The sequence below is a fragment of the Hydra vulgaris genome, chromosome 09, assembly GCF_038396675.1.
Source record: "Hydra vulgaris chromosome 09, alternate assembly HydraT2T_AEP".
In the NCBI taxonomy this organism is placed as follows: Eukaryota; Metazoa; Cnidaria; class Hydrozoa; order Anthoathecata; family Hydridae; genus Hydra; species Hydra vulgaris.
Window position 1 is genome coordinate 25,840,085 of NC_088928.1, and position 17,416 is coordinate 25,857,500.

Below are 17,416 nucleotides of genomic sequence, written 5' to 3' on the forward strand. Positions count from 1 at the left end.
AATGTTGATGGTTTATTTTGACTAACATAATGGCTTTGATTTTAATAAAACTTTGGAAGAAATAAAGCACATTTTGAAAATATACATATTTAGCACTTTTTTCAATATTAAACACTGAAGTTTTTGATAATATAAATGATGTCTAGTAATGCATGTGATTGATTAAATGCAAGAAAATTAGGAGTGGGGAGAGCTTCAACAGTAAATTTGGAGAACAGTGAGATTTTTATTTAGATTAAATTTTTTTAAATGTTTTTTGCAAAATTTTCGACTTTTTAAGTTAGTAACCTAAACTATACATTACTTTGATTTAAAAACAGTCTTATTTTTCTCTCTATTTTCAAAACAAAACAAAATAAAAATCAAGAACTTTTTTACTCACCACACAAGCCTTCTCAGCATCATACACATTTTTTTTTCGATTTCTTTCATTAATGAAGCTGTAAAAAAAATTATAAAATTACTTAAAGCATTAACTGAAATTAAGAAAATGAAAAAGATTCTATAGGAGTTACTTATGTCAAATTCGATAGGAGTTACTTATGTCAAATTCGATAGGAGTTACTTATGTCAAATTCGATAGGAGTTACTTATGTCAAATTCGATAGGAGTTACTTATGTCAAATTCAATTGAGGTATAATTGAATTTTCATAGCCAAGTACATATCATCCAAGTACAAATCATTCAAACTTTATTAGGAGTTAAATAAAAAAACATTTTAATATAAAATTTTGTGACTTTTTTTTCTTCTTCTTTAAAATCATCTGCATAGGCCCAAGAGTCAGTAAGTTAAGGAGGCAATTCATTTTTTATTATTAACTTTTTTTTTTTTCAATTTTTTTATTGCAATGCTTTTTAAAATGAAAATAATTTTCATAAACGAAGCAAAGACTTTTATTTTATTTTATTTTTTTCTATGTTGAATACCCAGTGTTCAACACTAGTTTGGTTTGTTTTAATAATATTCTTTTAGTTTAATACAACACTAAAGATGAGTTAAATAAATTTATTACAACTGGATGCACTTATTTTTGCATAAACCCCTTAACTGTTAATGATGTATATATACACAAGACAAAATTTTTGAAAAATGGCGTTGAAATATATATACACAAATATTTGTTTGAGGAAATGTGGCACTTACAATACCAAACCATAAGCTTTGAAACCAGTTCTATATTCTAGAACATTCTTCTATGGAAACTTCTAGCTCATAATGGCTATTTTTTTAAAAGTTTAGCTGATTTATTTTAAATTTTAGTAAACTTTGACAACTTGTATGAGACTTGTTACTAAAGAGTGATAAGGGAGATTTGTGATAAGGGAGGGGGAAAACTTCCATTGCATCTGTTCTGTTTTTTAATTTGTTAGGTTTAATACTTACTAATAATTGCATAACTCTAGTATTTTTTATGTAAACAAACAAGACATGTATGTTAATAACGCAAGACACGCATGTCAAAATACGCACTATACATGGTTTTTTTATAAGCATATAATATTTTTAATATAATTTATGTTTAACATAAGTACCACTAGCCAGGGTGTTAGCCAGAAAAAAAATTCATACAGCGTTTTAGCAAAATTGGGAATTTAGGTGCCGCCAAAAAAAAAAAAAGGTCATTACATTCTGACATTTAAAAAATTAGATACAATTTTAGAAAAACAATTAGGTTTCACTAAAAATTTTCTAAATTTGCTGGGTTATTCATAGGAATATTTTTCTATTTTATTTTTCAGGAATGTTTTTATATTTTATAAATGTTTAATTCTAATTATTCAACTTGTTTCATTTTGAGCAACCTTCGTCAGTTTTCATTTTTAAATCGCTTATCTCCTTTGTTTAATATTGTAGAGAGAAAACAAGAACAAAAGACAATTGTTTGCAATTTTTTTAATGAATGAATTAATAAATTTATTCATTGAGACTTTGATCTATTTTAATTGCATACATCGCTTTTAAATACAGTTTTAAACGATTAGTTACATATATTTTCTTCTGTTGTTTTTATTTTCATTTTTAAATTATAAATGTAAAAAAATGCTAAATAGTATTTAATTTTTAACAAAACATTTTTGACGATTTCAAAGATCCTCTTGTAACTTTTTAACTTGCTAAAACAACTTTTTAATTGACGACAGTCGATAAAAAACACTATACGTTATACGTAGGAATGCCAGAGCTTTATGGCTTTTACGAAGGAAAACACTAAAAAAAAAATTTATACAGGTTTTTAAAATCCGTAAAATTTTAATTTTCGTGAAATCCAGACATTTGGCAACCCTAATTATATGGAAAGATTTTGAATATTTCAGTTTTTAAATACTTTAGCATTTTTAAACTAAAAATATTAAAATACTTAAAAAAATTTTCTTAACTTCTTACATAGGTAATCGTATTATTGTTCATCATATTTTATATTACAATTTTTATCATAGATACATTCAAAAGTTAAAAAACTTATTTAAATCGATAGCTTTTAAATGAAAGTTAAATTAAAGTTTCTGAAATTTTAATAACTTTTAATTGAAAAACTTGGTTGGCTCGCCAATTTCTGTCAAATATAATGCTACTTTAATTTAAATACTCAGTGTAGTTAAGGCGATTTACAAATTATTCGCATTTATTTATTTGAAATTAGCATGATTTTATAAGCGTATTATGTCCAAACAAAAGCTTTAGATGTTATAATTTTTTTTGCTTCAGGTATTTTTGATATTTGAAGAAACTTTTCTCTTTTTATATAATTTTCTAATCCTTTTTACTACCCATAATATTGAATTTAAAGAATACCATTTCGGAGTCTTTAGATCACTTTCGCTCATCGGCGTTAACTGTTTTGTTAACTAGTTTAAAATCTTTTGAAAAAGTGCCTTAATTTTCTATAGATCCTAGTTCTAATCGTTTCTGACCTATATTAGCTTTATATAGTTGTCAAAATACAATTCAAATCAAATGTCAAAAATCAATTTTTACAAAAAATACAAGAATTCCGACCAAAAAAGAACTTGCAATCAAAAAAAAGCGCCAATAAACGATCGGAACAGATCAAATTTTTATTCTATGATGTTCATTTTACCTAAAAATCGTGTTTATTTAAAATCTTATTCGAATTTGGACAAGCAATTGGGATTTTAAAAAGATTTTTTAAAAAAATCTACGGTCTGGGTTTTTTCGCTTCAAACATTTATATTTTATGATAACGCAAAATTTATCATTTTATTTTTTTCGTCTTTTCATGATTCACAGACCTGATCTTTTAACGGAAATATGCCGTAGTCAACAAAATATCATACAGACGCTATAGTATTTTAAAATGAGGGCATCAACTAAATTTAATCGGCATATTTAAATATCTAGTAAATTAGGTATTTAAGTAAAAAAATATATTTAAATACAAAAACTAATTTTTTTCTTCTTCAATTTACAGATATACATTAAATATCTACGTAAATTTTGTATTTGTAAATTTAAAAAAAAAAAAAAATTTTTGTAATTATTGTAAATATTGTTAATAATTAATAATATTATTTAATTATCTTCATTTATGTTTTACGCAAATATAAAATATATAATACGTTTCATTGCATGTTTGATTTTTGTTGTTGTTATTTTTGGTTTACTTCACCAGCTAATTTATTTTACAGAAATTATAATATAAAAACGTTATTAACTTATTTTAAATTATAATATTTATTAATATGCAAATTTTATTTGTAACTTTCCTAACTTTAGATAAACAACAAGAATGTAAATAAAGATTTTTTGAATAAAAAAAATTAATTAATGAAATAATTTATTAAACGTATTGAACAATTTTAACTGGAGAATAACGGACGTCAATTAAAAATTAAAAATATATTTTTTTTCAACTTTTGAATGAATGATGTTGCTTGTTAATGACGACACGTTTTTTCGATCGATCTTAATTCTTAATTCGTTAACTTAATTAATTTTAAATTAAGTTAACGCGGTGCCATCAGGCTGGCTAACACCCTGCTAGCTTTAATTAAAAACAATATTTTACAACAAGCAAACTACTTTAAAAATTATATTAGAATAATAATAAGAATAATGCATTTGAAACTTTTGGAAAAAAATTTGGAAGTTGTAATTTTCTTTTTATATTTTTTGAAATTGAATTCATATGCAATCATTATTTTTAAGCATGCTTTTATACCCCATTTACACTAGAGAACTGGAATACAAATTTACTGCATAGGGTTACTGCATACTGTATTTTGTTTTTTACTACACTATATTTTTTTAATTGTTTTTCTGCTGTTTTTTGTCAAACAATAGTCGTTACTAAATACTTAAAAGCAGTATTCAAAGTGATGCAGAATGGGTTGGTATGCAAGTCTGCCAACTTTTTATAAAGAATAAACTCAATAGCAATAATTAGATGATATTTTGAAAATAGTGAAAACCATATCATTACGTTTTTTTTCTCTTTTCAAGCAGTGCTTAAAAGGTATCAAAAACACAAAATTTTATGTATAAAATTAACTGAAAATTGTTATTAAAAACATATTTTTTCTGCAATTATTTAATTTTTGCATTTGTTTTAAAAATTAACATATTTTACATTTAAATACTTTTTAAATAACTTTGCTTTTTTTACTAAAATTCACCTCCTCAAGGCAGAGGGGCTACAGTTAAACACTACAGTTAAACACTACAGTTAAAGCTACTTTTGTTGTTGTTGTTTTTTTTTTTTTTTTTTTTTTTTTTGATCAAAAAAAATTATTACAACTTTCAAGTTCAAAAACACAAACCTTAACAAAAAAAAGGTTGCTGCGTGGAGAAACAAGTTGAGTGCAGTACAACCAGTACATGGTAGGTTGGAATTCAGAAAAAAAGGTAAGCTCTCTATCACTTTATTACTACCACATTGCTAGTGGTTTATATTAGTCATATACATTAGTCATATTCAAACTATTTTAATAATGGCATCCTCTTATACAAGAGTGAAAATAAAAATGAATTAAAAAAAAAAAGAAAAGAAAAAACTTGTTCAAATAATGGATAATATTTTTCATATTAATTCTATAAATTAGAAATATAAAAATAAATATAAAATAAAAATTAGAAATATAAAAATATAAAACCAGACTGATGCAGCATAAGATATAGTCTAGATATCTTATGTCTCTCAAAAGTATAAGATACTGTTTTTTGTTTTTTTTTGTTATTCACCTCCTCAAGGCCGAGAAGGCCACTACAGATGAGGAGGCTACTTAATAGTGGTTATAACCCTCTCTCAACTCTATAACTCCGAAACACGAACCTTGACGAACAAGGCCCCTGCACAGAGAAACAAGTTGAGCGCGGTACTACTAGGGACGTGGTGAGGATCGAACTCGAAATGTCTCGCTTATAAAACGAGCGCTTTACTACTACACCACTACCACATTAAACATATTCTACACCACTACCGCATATTGTTTCTCAAAAGTTAAGCGAAGAAAACTAAAAGGAATAGGCAGAATAGATAATTTACTAAAATTCAGTTTCGATTGAGAATCTGCAATTCAAAATCTATGAAAATGTTTATATGCAATTATATAAAAACTCTGCAATTATATAAAAACTCTGCAATTATATAAAAACTCTGCAATTATATAAAAACTCTGCAATTATATAAAAACTCTGCAATTATATAAAAACTCTGCAATTATATAAAAACTCTGCAATTATATAAAAACTCTGCAATTATATAAAATTTTCTGCCATAATCATATTTTATAATTATTTCTTGGGTCATTATAAAAAACTTTATTTCAAAAACAGACTTTCAAAAACTGATGTTATTATTCATTTTATAATTATCATAATCAAATTGGTTCACTAGAGAAACTTACAACTTCCAATAGAATATTCCCTTGATATCAAAAAATCTTTAAAAAATTGCAAATGAAATTGCATTTACTTTAAAAAAGTACAATTTAAGTATCATGCACAGGAGATTTATAAGATGCTGCGGAACCATAAATTTTACTAAAGACAGAGATGTGTTTTTATAACTTAGAAGGCAATGTAAAACATTGTAAAGTTTATTTGCCAGAATGGGAGCAAACTTTATTTATTTAAAATGAAATTGTTTTCAAACCTTTTAAGTAACAATCATTACAAGAAAATTAATGAAGAAGTTATTTCGAAAAATCTACATAAAAATAAACATATAGAGCAAATTGAAATAATATTTATTAACTTCAAGGTGTGGAAACGCAAAGCAAATTTTTTAAAGCGGTCAAAATTGCAATAAGTAGCGATTGTTCGCTGATTTAGCACAATACAAATAATAACTTTTTTTATACCCACTTTTATAAGATGAAATAGCGTGAATAACAGTTATTTTATTCTAATCTTCTTTCACTTTCCTACATTATCTTAATTTTGACATATTTTAGACACTGAAAACAAAAATAATCGAATCAAATTGGGTAGCATTCAATATTACTTTTATGGATTTTTTTTTTAACAGTTTGTATTCTTTTTATTCTTATTTCTTTCACATTCTTATGTGTAAAGGATCATGTTTTTTTGCAGACGTGTGTGTGTATTTATACATATATATATATATATATATATATATATATATATATATATATATTCAAGAATTTTTCAGGAATTTTTTTTAGAGAAAACTAAGCAAAAACTAAACTGAAAAAAGAAAACTAAAAAAAAAGAAAAAAAAAATTTATTTAAACAGAAAATCAAAATCAAATCAACTAGAAAATATAAATTTTATTTTCCTATACAGAAAGAGAATTACTTCATTATTTACACTAAAACTTCTGTAGTATTTAACTTTTTTTTTTAATACACAGGAAAGCGAGAAAATAAGTTGTTTTTATTAGTAAAATATATTTTACTATTACATTATATATTTTATAATAACTTATATTTTTCGTAAAGGTAACAAATTTTTAATGTAAAGAATAAAAAGTCATTAATAATAATAAAATCTAATAAAAAATCATAAATAGATTGCATATTAAAAAGTTTTTATTTGCAATAAATTTTTATGACTTTTAATCTGCTTTTTTCCTTGAGTTTTATCAAATTTCATTGTTGAAAATAAGTTTAGACAGTCCTATTTTTCCCACAGATTTTTTTTCACAAAATTTAGAAATGTTTAATATGTCAAAGCATGCAAACAGCAGTCATCAGCTGCTTTATCATAAATACTTTTTAAAATTTAATGGGTTTTTCTACATTAATGTTATTTTCAAAAGCTAACATTTCTGTGATTTGATGGATTTCTTTGATTTTATTTGATTGGATAATTTGATGCTTTCAATCTATAGCAGGCCTTGTTTTAAATAAACAACTGGTTAGCGCATTAGCCCGTTGTGACTTTGACATCACAACGAGCTAATGTGCTATGTTTTATTTTTTATTTCTTATTTAAGGACAACCTAATGTGCTATGATTTATTTTTATTTAATAATTGTTAATTATTCACATTTAATTTTTTATGTTTTATTTAAGGACATAAAATTTTTAAACTATCGCAAATAAATTACCTCAAAACAAGTTTATTTTACTATTTATAACAAAAAAAATCTAGAAGTGTTATTTTCTAAATGTACATATTGTGGAATGTCTATTTTGTTTCAATGTTTTTGCTTTTTAATATCAAATAATTAAATTTAATATTAAATTTTCTATTAACATTTAACATAAATTTTTTTTCTTTTCTTGACATTGGTATAAATGAATTAAAATATCTTAATAGTTTTTTTAATTATTCCTTAAAATTGCTACTTTGCAAATAATGATTTTGTACTTTTAAAAAGTTATTAATAAACAAAAAATATTACTTGTTGCAAAGAAAAAACTCAATTTAATTACTTTGCCAGCACTTTTTTTTTTGTGACAAAGATAAGTTTCCAAGTATCATTTGTTAAAAAAATATATACTGTTGTGCTTTTACTTGCGATAAGGCAAAAAAGTTAAACATATGCTTTATGAATATTTTTGATGTAGTGTTATAACATGTTTACAAGGAATTTAATATTTTTTTTTAAATAGAAAAGGAGGAAGGAAAACCGAGAAAAAAAAATCTAATTTTGTTTTTTAGTGTAGTATTTTTTATTGAGTACTGAAAAAGCATGAAGCTAAAAGTTGTTTTTTTCATTTAACCCATTATTCAAATAAATATACATTTATATGTGAATGTATAAATATATATATGAATGTATAAATATATATGTGTGTATATATGTATATATATATATATATATATATATATATATATATATATATATATATATATATATATATATATATATATATATATACACACAAACATATATATACACACACACATATATATACACACACATATATATACATATATATATATATATATATATATATATATATATGTATATATATATGTATATATATGTGTGTGTGTATATATATATATATACACATTTATGTGTGTGTGTATATATATATATATGTATATATATATATATAAATATATATATATATATATGTATATATATATATATATATATATATATATATATATATATATATATATATGTATATATATATATATATATATATATATATATATATATAGAGAGAGAGAGAGAGAGAGAGAGAGAGAGAGAGAGAGAGAGAGAGGGCAAAAACTGTGTTTAACATTCTGATTTCCAAAATTCATCGTTAGAAACAGTATAACTTTCACAGGTTTTACATAGCCAGTTTTTACATAACCATTCTTTGAAACGCTAGAGTAAGCTCATTTAAATTTATTTTCACAATAAGATATGTGTTCACTGCTGAATTCGTTACTTTGGTTTTAGCTCAATATAAAAGTTTTACTATTTTTTTTGAACTTATGTTTAGTTACATACTATTGTTGATTTTCAGTTATCAAAGAATTTTCAGTACTACTTGTTTTTATTAAAGAATTTTATTTGTAATTATCAAGGAATTTTTAGTCTTATTTGTTATTATTGAAGAATTTGTGGATAAGTGAAAAACAATTTAATTTACATAACAAGTTTATAAACAACTTGTTCTGTTGGAAGACTCTGCATTGCATATCTAATTGATGATAAAACAAAAAATTAAATTGTATAACTTTTAAGAAATACATTTTGTAGAATTTGGTTTTATATTATGAGATATTAATTATTATTTATTTTCAATAGCTTCAATCGAACAACCTTGTGATTTCGTTTTATTTTTGTTCCGTAATTTCATTTTGTTATTTTTAAATTACCAATATAAAACATATTTAAAATAAATGAATGCATCTAATTATCTTTAATGTCGTATTTATAAAATATCAACAAGAGAATAATAATGTAACAATTATTAGGAAATATGTCGATAAATACAAATATGAAAAGTTCTTCCATCGTTTGGTGGAATCGGTATCACCCTCTTTTTGCTGAAATCGATATCACCATCATAAAATCGCTCTCTTTACAGATTCATTATTTATTTTTTTTTAAATTTTCTATATTTGCGTTTAGCTTTGCAGACATGCTCTCTATTTCTATAGAATTAGATGTCAAAAAGGTGCTAGATTTTTAATGGTGGCTGATTGAAGTTGACTTGGGTCGACCAGCCACCCTTTTTTCAAATTGTCGATACTTTTCTACAAATTTCAAGTGCTTTCAACACTTCACGCTTATATATACATACATATATACAACCCTCGGAATTAGGAAAAAATTAGGTCAGCAATAATTTGCCGACCTCAATCTTTTTGAGGTCGGCATCAGGTCTGCAAAAATTATTTGATACAAAGGTCTAACTATAAAACATAGAAACAAGGTCGGCAATTTTTTGCCGACCTTGTTTCTATGTTTTATAGAAACAAGGTCGGCAAAAATACATTAATATATAATACATTGATATATTAATACAAAAATATATCTCAAATACATTCAGGTCAGCAGTTAGGTCAGCATTGCCGAATGCCGACCCTAATTCTGAGGATTGTATATATATATATATATATACACACACACATACAGGCTTCGGCAGGAATAAATGAGTGCAAGAGCAGAGAAAAGCTCTCCTAAAACAAGCATAGCGAGCCATGCGAGCAACTCCTCTAAATAGCTTTTTACAAGAGTTTTTGGTTTATGCTCAAGCTATCTGTTTATTCCTTAACAAAATTGCAAATTGCATACAAAATGTGATTTTATACTTGTTACAAGCATATGCTTCTAATGTTAATTGCTACAAGAATATATACATAAAAAAATTGTTTATCATGACGTGAAAAATGTTTTTTGCAATAACCATGCCTTTAAAGAATAATTGCAGTTTATTATGCAACTATTGGTTTATTTCAAAAATGACTTTGGCATTTTTCATCTTAATTACAACGATAATGGTTTCCTTTGATAAATAACTTTGCGAATTTTACCATATTATCATTGATGTTATAATTATATTGACTGTTACACAAAAAAAAAAACGAATTTTGTAAGAAAAAAAGTCAATCTGAAACTTGAACTTTGTCTTTTTTATTCGGTGTAGTTTGCACAAGAATTTTTAATTTTTTGATTATCTAAAAATATAAAAAAAAAGAAAGTGATTTACACTTATAAAAAAAAAAATCTTTGCAATAAACTGCTCTTGTAAACGACTTAAGGAAAGTGTGGGCATTCCCACTGAAGCCTGTATAAATATATATATATATATATATATATATATATATATATATATATATATATATATATATATACACAAAGTTTTTTAATCTGTTTTTTTGCTTTATTCAAAAATATTTAAGTACCTGACATTGTTAAGTGCTCCAGATCTTTTTCGATCCAGCATTTGTGCTCGTTCTTCTAGCTCTTCTAATTTTTCTTTAACTTTTGCCAACTCAACTGTATTTCCAGCTTGTTCAGCTAACTCCTACATATAATCGACATAATAGCTCATAAAAGTTTTTTAAAAAAGTGAATAAACAAAAAATTCAGATTTATCCAATAATTTTAAATTCAGTTTTACAGAATGCCAAAAAATGTATATTTGCATAAACTTTTTAAAGCATTTCATCTATATCTATGTATTATGGGTGCTGAAACCATGTTTGGTATAAGATTTTTTATTATCATAAAATTTCACACAATCGCATCAATTATATATTTGAAAAATCAATATATAAAAATTTAAAAAATTATATTTTTTGAATTGAATTAAAATTTTCATTTCAACTATATCATATATATAAAATATCTATAAAATTTTCATTAGGAACTATATTTATTTACAGCAAGTACAAATATTTTAGGGCTTATCCTATCACTTTCTTTTGATATTTTTTAATTACTTTTCCTTATTTTAACAATACACAACAGTAAATTAAGAATAACTGCTTTAAATATTTGGGAGAAATTGAAATTTATTAAGTGTGAGTTACTAATATCACCTTTAATGGCTTTATGCAGATAAAAATTAAATTAGAAAACTCATTCTTATTGCAATGTTATGCTCAGTTATGACTTAAATTCACTTAGCCAGTCAAGTGTAAATTTATTAATAAATTTATCTGAAAAAATTAAGTTGGCACTCTTGTGTCAAAGTGACTTAACGGCTGATTTTAATGGCAAAAAAGGTAAATTCTGTTTGGAAATTGGTGTCAGCAAAATTTATACTTACCTTTAAATCAATATCTGATTTTTGAACGCATGATTTTAATTTGGGAAAACGCTTGAGTTATTGTGTATTGTTAACAAGCTGTTGCGCCTAGTTTAGGAATCTGCAATTCATTTAATGATTCAATATTCTTCACTGTTTTCAAAATTCACATGATTCTGTGGTACCTAATTTTTAAAGGTAATCTTTTAAATATTTACACAGTTTTTCTTAATTTTTGTAAAAGGGAACAAAGAGGACTATGTGTTATGTTTTTATCTTGTCCCTGTATTTTATAATTCATTATTAATTTTGAGCTAATGCTTAAGTTCCCATTCAAGTAACCATCTTAAGTTGCTTGTTTTTATTGAGAACATCTATGGCAGCAAGTTGAATTGCATGGGCCAAACACAACTGCTGAGCAACCATTATTAATTTCTTTCTGCATAGTCAAGATTGCTGTCTTTGTTTTGTGTTATTCTTGTGTTTATAGTGTATATAGTGTTTGCTGTGTTTACAGTCTATATGTTTATAGTGTTTGTTGTGTTTATAGTGTTGTTGTGTTTATAGTGTTTGTTGTGTTTATAGTGTAAATTATGTTGTTGTATTATGTTGTCTTGTGTTTATAAAATATCTTTTTTTTTTAAAGTTGTAAAATATACTTTTAAATTAAAGTGTATCAGAACTTGAACTAGATTCACTAAAAAGTTCAACCTTATTTTCTTGGTATTACAGCCTGAGAAATAGGTAACCAAACTTTATCTGGTTATTTCAGGAACAAAAAAAGATTTTGATAAATACTTTTATAATCATTCTGAAAGCAAATTTAACTACAATTTTAAATAAGCCGGAAAAAAAAAATTTAATTGACGTTAGTAAATTTTATTATTCTGATTCACTCCTAACAAGTTTCAAAAAGTTGAAGTGCGAGGAAAAAAACTAGATAAATAAAAGTTTTTAGAGAATGCAGGGACAGATACAATGAAAGAATGAGACTTTGCTGAATAACAAGTCAAGTAAAAATGGGACCAAAATAGTATTTGTAGAAAAGAGTAAGAGCAACTTTACGACGATGAGCTCTCATCGTCGTAAAGTTGCTCTTACTCTTTTCTACAAATACTATTCTACAAATACTCAATTATTAACGGTTACTGGTTATTAAGTTGTTTAATAACCAGTAACCGTTAATAATTGACTGATATTTTTAAAATTCCTTTGATTTACAATTGATACCATCAAGTATGGGAATTAAAATCAAGGAATGGTCACAAGCTCAGCTCAATTTGGCCATTGACTTGTTCAAGCAAGGTAAAACATTTAGGTTGATAAATAAAGTAACTGAAATGGCATTAGGCTATCAGCAATCTGATTGAAAAGTTCAAAATGTTTGGATATGTGAAAAATTAGCCAAGATCCGGAGTTAAGCATCCAGAATTAATCGAAAAATTACCAAGAACTTTTTTGAAAAGAATTCGGAACACAAGTGAGTGATACGTACTATAAAATGTACTATAAAACAAGAGTTCCAAGCAAGAAACCATTCCTTTCAGAAACCCATTGAAACCGTAGACTTACATTTGCTAAAAAGTATGTAAATATTTCAGTATCATTCTGAAAAAAAGTTTTGTGGACTGAAGAGCCAAAGCTTAATTTAGTGAAGCCAGATAAAGCTCAAAAAGTATGGGGAAAAAGAAAAGAATTCACACTCAACTGGGAATCAATGGTTTGAAACAGAACAGGAAAGTTGGATTTTATTTAAGGTCAGAGGTTTATGTCACATTCTGAATAAATCATTAAGTTTACAATTATTCAATAAAAAAAAAAAAGTATTAATGAAACAGTATAAAAAATAATACTTATAATCTTCACAAAATCATGCAAGCTCTTTGTTTGTAAGTTCAATGTTTCCTCAGTTTGTTCATTAACTTCACCATTAAAGAATGATAAAACGGCAATTTCTTCCTACAAATTTTTAAATTGAGTGAATTTATTTAGGGATGGTTTGGAGCTCAACTTGTCAACAGGTTCATATTCTTTAAGCCTCTTCAAAAAGCACAAACCTTGATTTGGTGGCTTCACAGCCGGATTACATCCAAGCCATGGCTTTACATTATAACCACAATGAGTGAACAAACATCTTGAAGTGCTTTAATTGGCACTAACTTTGAGCTGGGAATGCAACAAACATATTTTTAAAGGGTAAATAGCTCTAGCCATCCACCTGGCTAGGTGCATCGCTCCAGGTCTCATTTTAATTTTTAGCTTCAACTAACTTCAACCAATCTTTTTAAAGCTGCAACTAATTTAGACATGATAAAATGTTCTTGTGTTTGTATAAAATCTTGTGTAGTAAGAAAAGATGATAAACTCTTTATATGCATTTACTCTTTTTTTTCCTCTTCTTTGAGTTGTCTCTGTCTTTTTTTTTTTTTCTTTTTCGGTTTGTCTACAGCTGCTAAATATTCTGGATGCCCTGGTTAACTTTGTTTTAGTAAAAATATTTTGTCTTCTTCTATTTTCATGCATTCTAAAGCATCAGTTGCATGTTATATGGATAAATTATTTTGAAAGCCCTTCTTAAGGTGTTTGTAAACATCTTGTATTTTTTTGGAATTTTTTCGCAACTTGTTTTAACCATGGTGAAGTTTTTTTACACAGTTAGGTTTAGCTCTAGAGATTGTAGCTTTTTCCCAAAATTCAACTCTCAAATGACAAGATTTAGGGTTTCACTAACAGTCAACTTACCTTTGCAAATGTTAAAAAAAAAGTAGAAGGCAAAAATTAGAATTTGATAGCTTATATCACCAAATAAAAAAATATACTTTTATTGCTTTCTAATTCCACTACCAAACTTTAAATGTAAAACAATACATGTTAGTCACAAGAATAACTATGCATAAATAACAAATACTGTGAGTAATGCCGCTACTTCCGCAGTAAAACTTGAAACCTTAACATATATTTACATATACAATTATGGATGATAGAGCAGTAGAGCTTTGAAATTATTTTTGGTAGGGATCTCATTCACTACCATATTTACTAAGGAAAAGTGCTATTACAACTCTGCTACAAAACAGAGAGTCTGCATGTAGCAAAGGTGAGGGTTACTGTCCAGTACTGTCCGGACTTTGTCGAATAAAATTCCGGTTTACAAGAAATTTCAAGAAATTTTTGATAAAAACTAAAAAAATTCGAAGCAATGAATTATTATTTCTTGTTTCAGTCAGAAGGAATAAATATTTATCGATTCCTGTTCAGGTATTTTTGATTAAAATTAATTGTTTTTGATAATTTTCAAAAACGATTATTTTTAATAAGATGTCTTAATTTGATGACAATATTTTTTTAAGGTGGTTCACCTATAAGAAAAAGCCACAAAATTTAAAAAAAAATCTTTTTTTTTTTTTTTTTTGGTTAACTTTTGTACAAAATTTATTCAGCTTTCTTATTTTATAAAAAAAAAGTTTAAAAAATATATATATACATTTTTTTTGTTATTAAACAAAATCTTATACTGTGTATTATAAAAATGCATAGTATTGCGCATAGTATAGCGATGTACTAACAACCACAAATTTGTGTATAATATCTTTTCTTAAAGAAAGAATATTATAAAAATTATTAACTAAATGAGATAAAGAAAGTTCTTTATCTCATTTAATTAGTATTTTTTGAAATATGAATGTTATGTATATTTTGCTTTGTTTGTTATACAAATTATGAACACTTTTAGTCATGTTTTTAAGTAACAAAAATTTTTAACATAAGAAATAAAGCCTTTAGGTGTTATAAGAGTTTCTTAAATTTGTATCTCAACTTTTTATGTATTTGTTTAACAAACACTGCATGCATAGAATATGGAGATTGTGAAACTTTCTAAGAAACAAAACATTACATGTTTAAAAGAGAAAAAGTTACAGTGAAATCAATTCCCAAAATCAAAAATGCAGAATGTTGTGTCTGTTCAACAGGAAGTAGCCTCATCAAGTGGAAGAAAATTAGTTGGAAATAAATATCAAATAAATTACACGAACAAAAGTAATAATAACAATGAAAATTAAATATGTATTGTAAACTTTTAGAATTTAAAAAATCTAGTACCACTTCTAAAATGCCATGTTTGTAACAGTACTGTAATGTTAACAACCTAACATTTCGAAAAGGTTTTCTCATTTATTCAAAGGTAGTTGTACTTGTTATAATTGAAATAAGTCTTCATACACATCACTGAAGTGTTTAAATACAGATCAGTCTCAAAAAAAAACTTTGAAGCAAACCTACGTGCTGTCTAAAAATGATCTACCAGATTGAAGAGGTGTGGCACTGACTACTGACTGTTGGACCTCCAAAGCTGAAGATCCATTCATTTCACTTACCCTTTACTACATCAGCAAGGAGTTTAAGTTGAAAAAATTTATTTTGAACTTTGACAACTTTACAGGTTGACATATGTCCTACATGATTGCCAAGGTAATTATTTTTTTTTATTTCTTTTTCGAAAAATTTTAACAATTTTCTAAAACATTTCATCTATTTCCAAAAATATAATATGATGTTGAGAAACTAAAATCAAACTAAAGTACAAATTGTATGAGGAGGTTGTCAGCAAGTTGTTAGATGAGCATCCTACTACATAAGCCTTTTATGAGCAGAGACAGGAATCTGATAGTTTGAGTGACATTAGCATTACAATGAATGACAATGAATTTATGGAGGAAGTGGAATCATTGTGGCAAAATCAAGAACCACACAATATTAAGTAATTCTTGTTTTTATAATTAAATATAAAAAAGTTAGAGGGATAAAGTTAAGTCATTTTTTCTGATAAAATAAACAACGGATTAAAAAAAAATTTTTATAGCAGAAAGTAAAAAGTTATTCAATTTTTTTAGATATACAAAAACAAACTTTTTTACTGATATAAAATAACCAGCAAAAAAAAACTTGTTTAGATCTATTTTGAACGACTTCAATTTTACAATAAATATTTTTTTCAGCCAACAAAAACCATCTCTTCAGAGAGAGTTTGAGGCAATGCCTCAAGCACCAGAGAAACATTAGGTGGATCCATTACAATGGTGGAAAGCAAACAAGGGACATCTGTCTCTAATGGCAGAATTAGCAAGAGAATGGCTTTGTGTCCCAGCTGCTTTAAGCTGTAGTGAAAGACTCTTTTCACAGAGTGGAAACATCATCAGTTCAAAAAGGCAGAACTTGGATCCTTCCACCTCCAAGAAATTAACTCTCATCAAGGTCATCTATGAGTTGGTGGTTAAGAAAATTAAGGTCAAACTGTTGAGTGATAAGGAGAGAGAAGAGGCCAACAAAAAGATGGAAGAGGAAGTAGCAGAGAAGAAGGATAGCCCTAAAATACCAGAAGCTTCATCAACCCCAAAACCTCTAAAGAGAAGGCAACAATCAGAACAAGGTTCACAACAGAAAAAAAGAAGAGTATTCAGAGTGTCCAATGGACCAGAGGACCTGTTCCAAACCCAATCTCAAGATAGAGAAGATCAAAGCTCAAATGTGGAGTTCATCTAAGTGATATATAAGATAATAAAAGTGACAAATAAAGTCAAATTTTAAGTTCATTGATTAATTATAATTAATAAAGTTTGTTTTTGATAAAAGAATTTTCTATTTCAGTAAAAAACTGTGGAATAAAAAACTAACAATTAGAACTGTTAATTTATGTTTTGGACTTTTTATATCATAAAAGCTAATTACTTCAAAAAAAAAATTATAGATTACAGTAAAAAACATTTCGAGAAAAAATGAGAAAC

The 17,416-nt window shown here is 25.9% G+C and overlaps 1 protein-coding gene across 1 annotated transcript in view; it reads right to left on the reverse strand.

The window, feature by feature from the left end:
- Positions 1-17,416, reverse strand: part of LOC100205878 (RNA polymerase-associated protein RTF1 homolog) — an 82,804-nt gene that overhangs the window by 32,580 nt on the left and 32,808 nt on the right. Inside the window, exons 10-11 of the mRNA XM_065805157.1 lie at positions 10,786-10,907; positions 383-440 (exon numbers count right to left, since the gene is read on the reverse strand). Of these exons, the coding sequence (XP_065661229.1) occupies positions 383-440; positions 10,786-10,907 (180 nt within the window). The remainder of the gene's footprint in view (positions 1-382; positions 441-10,785; positions 10,908-17,416) is intronic.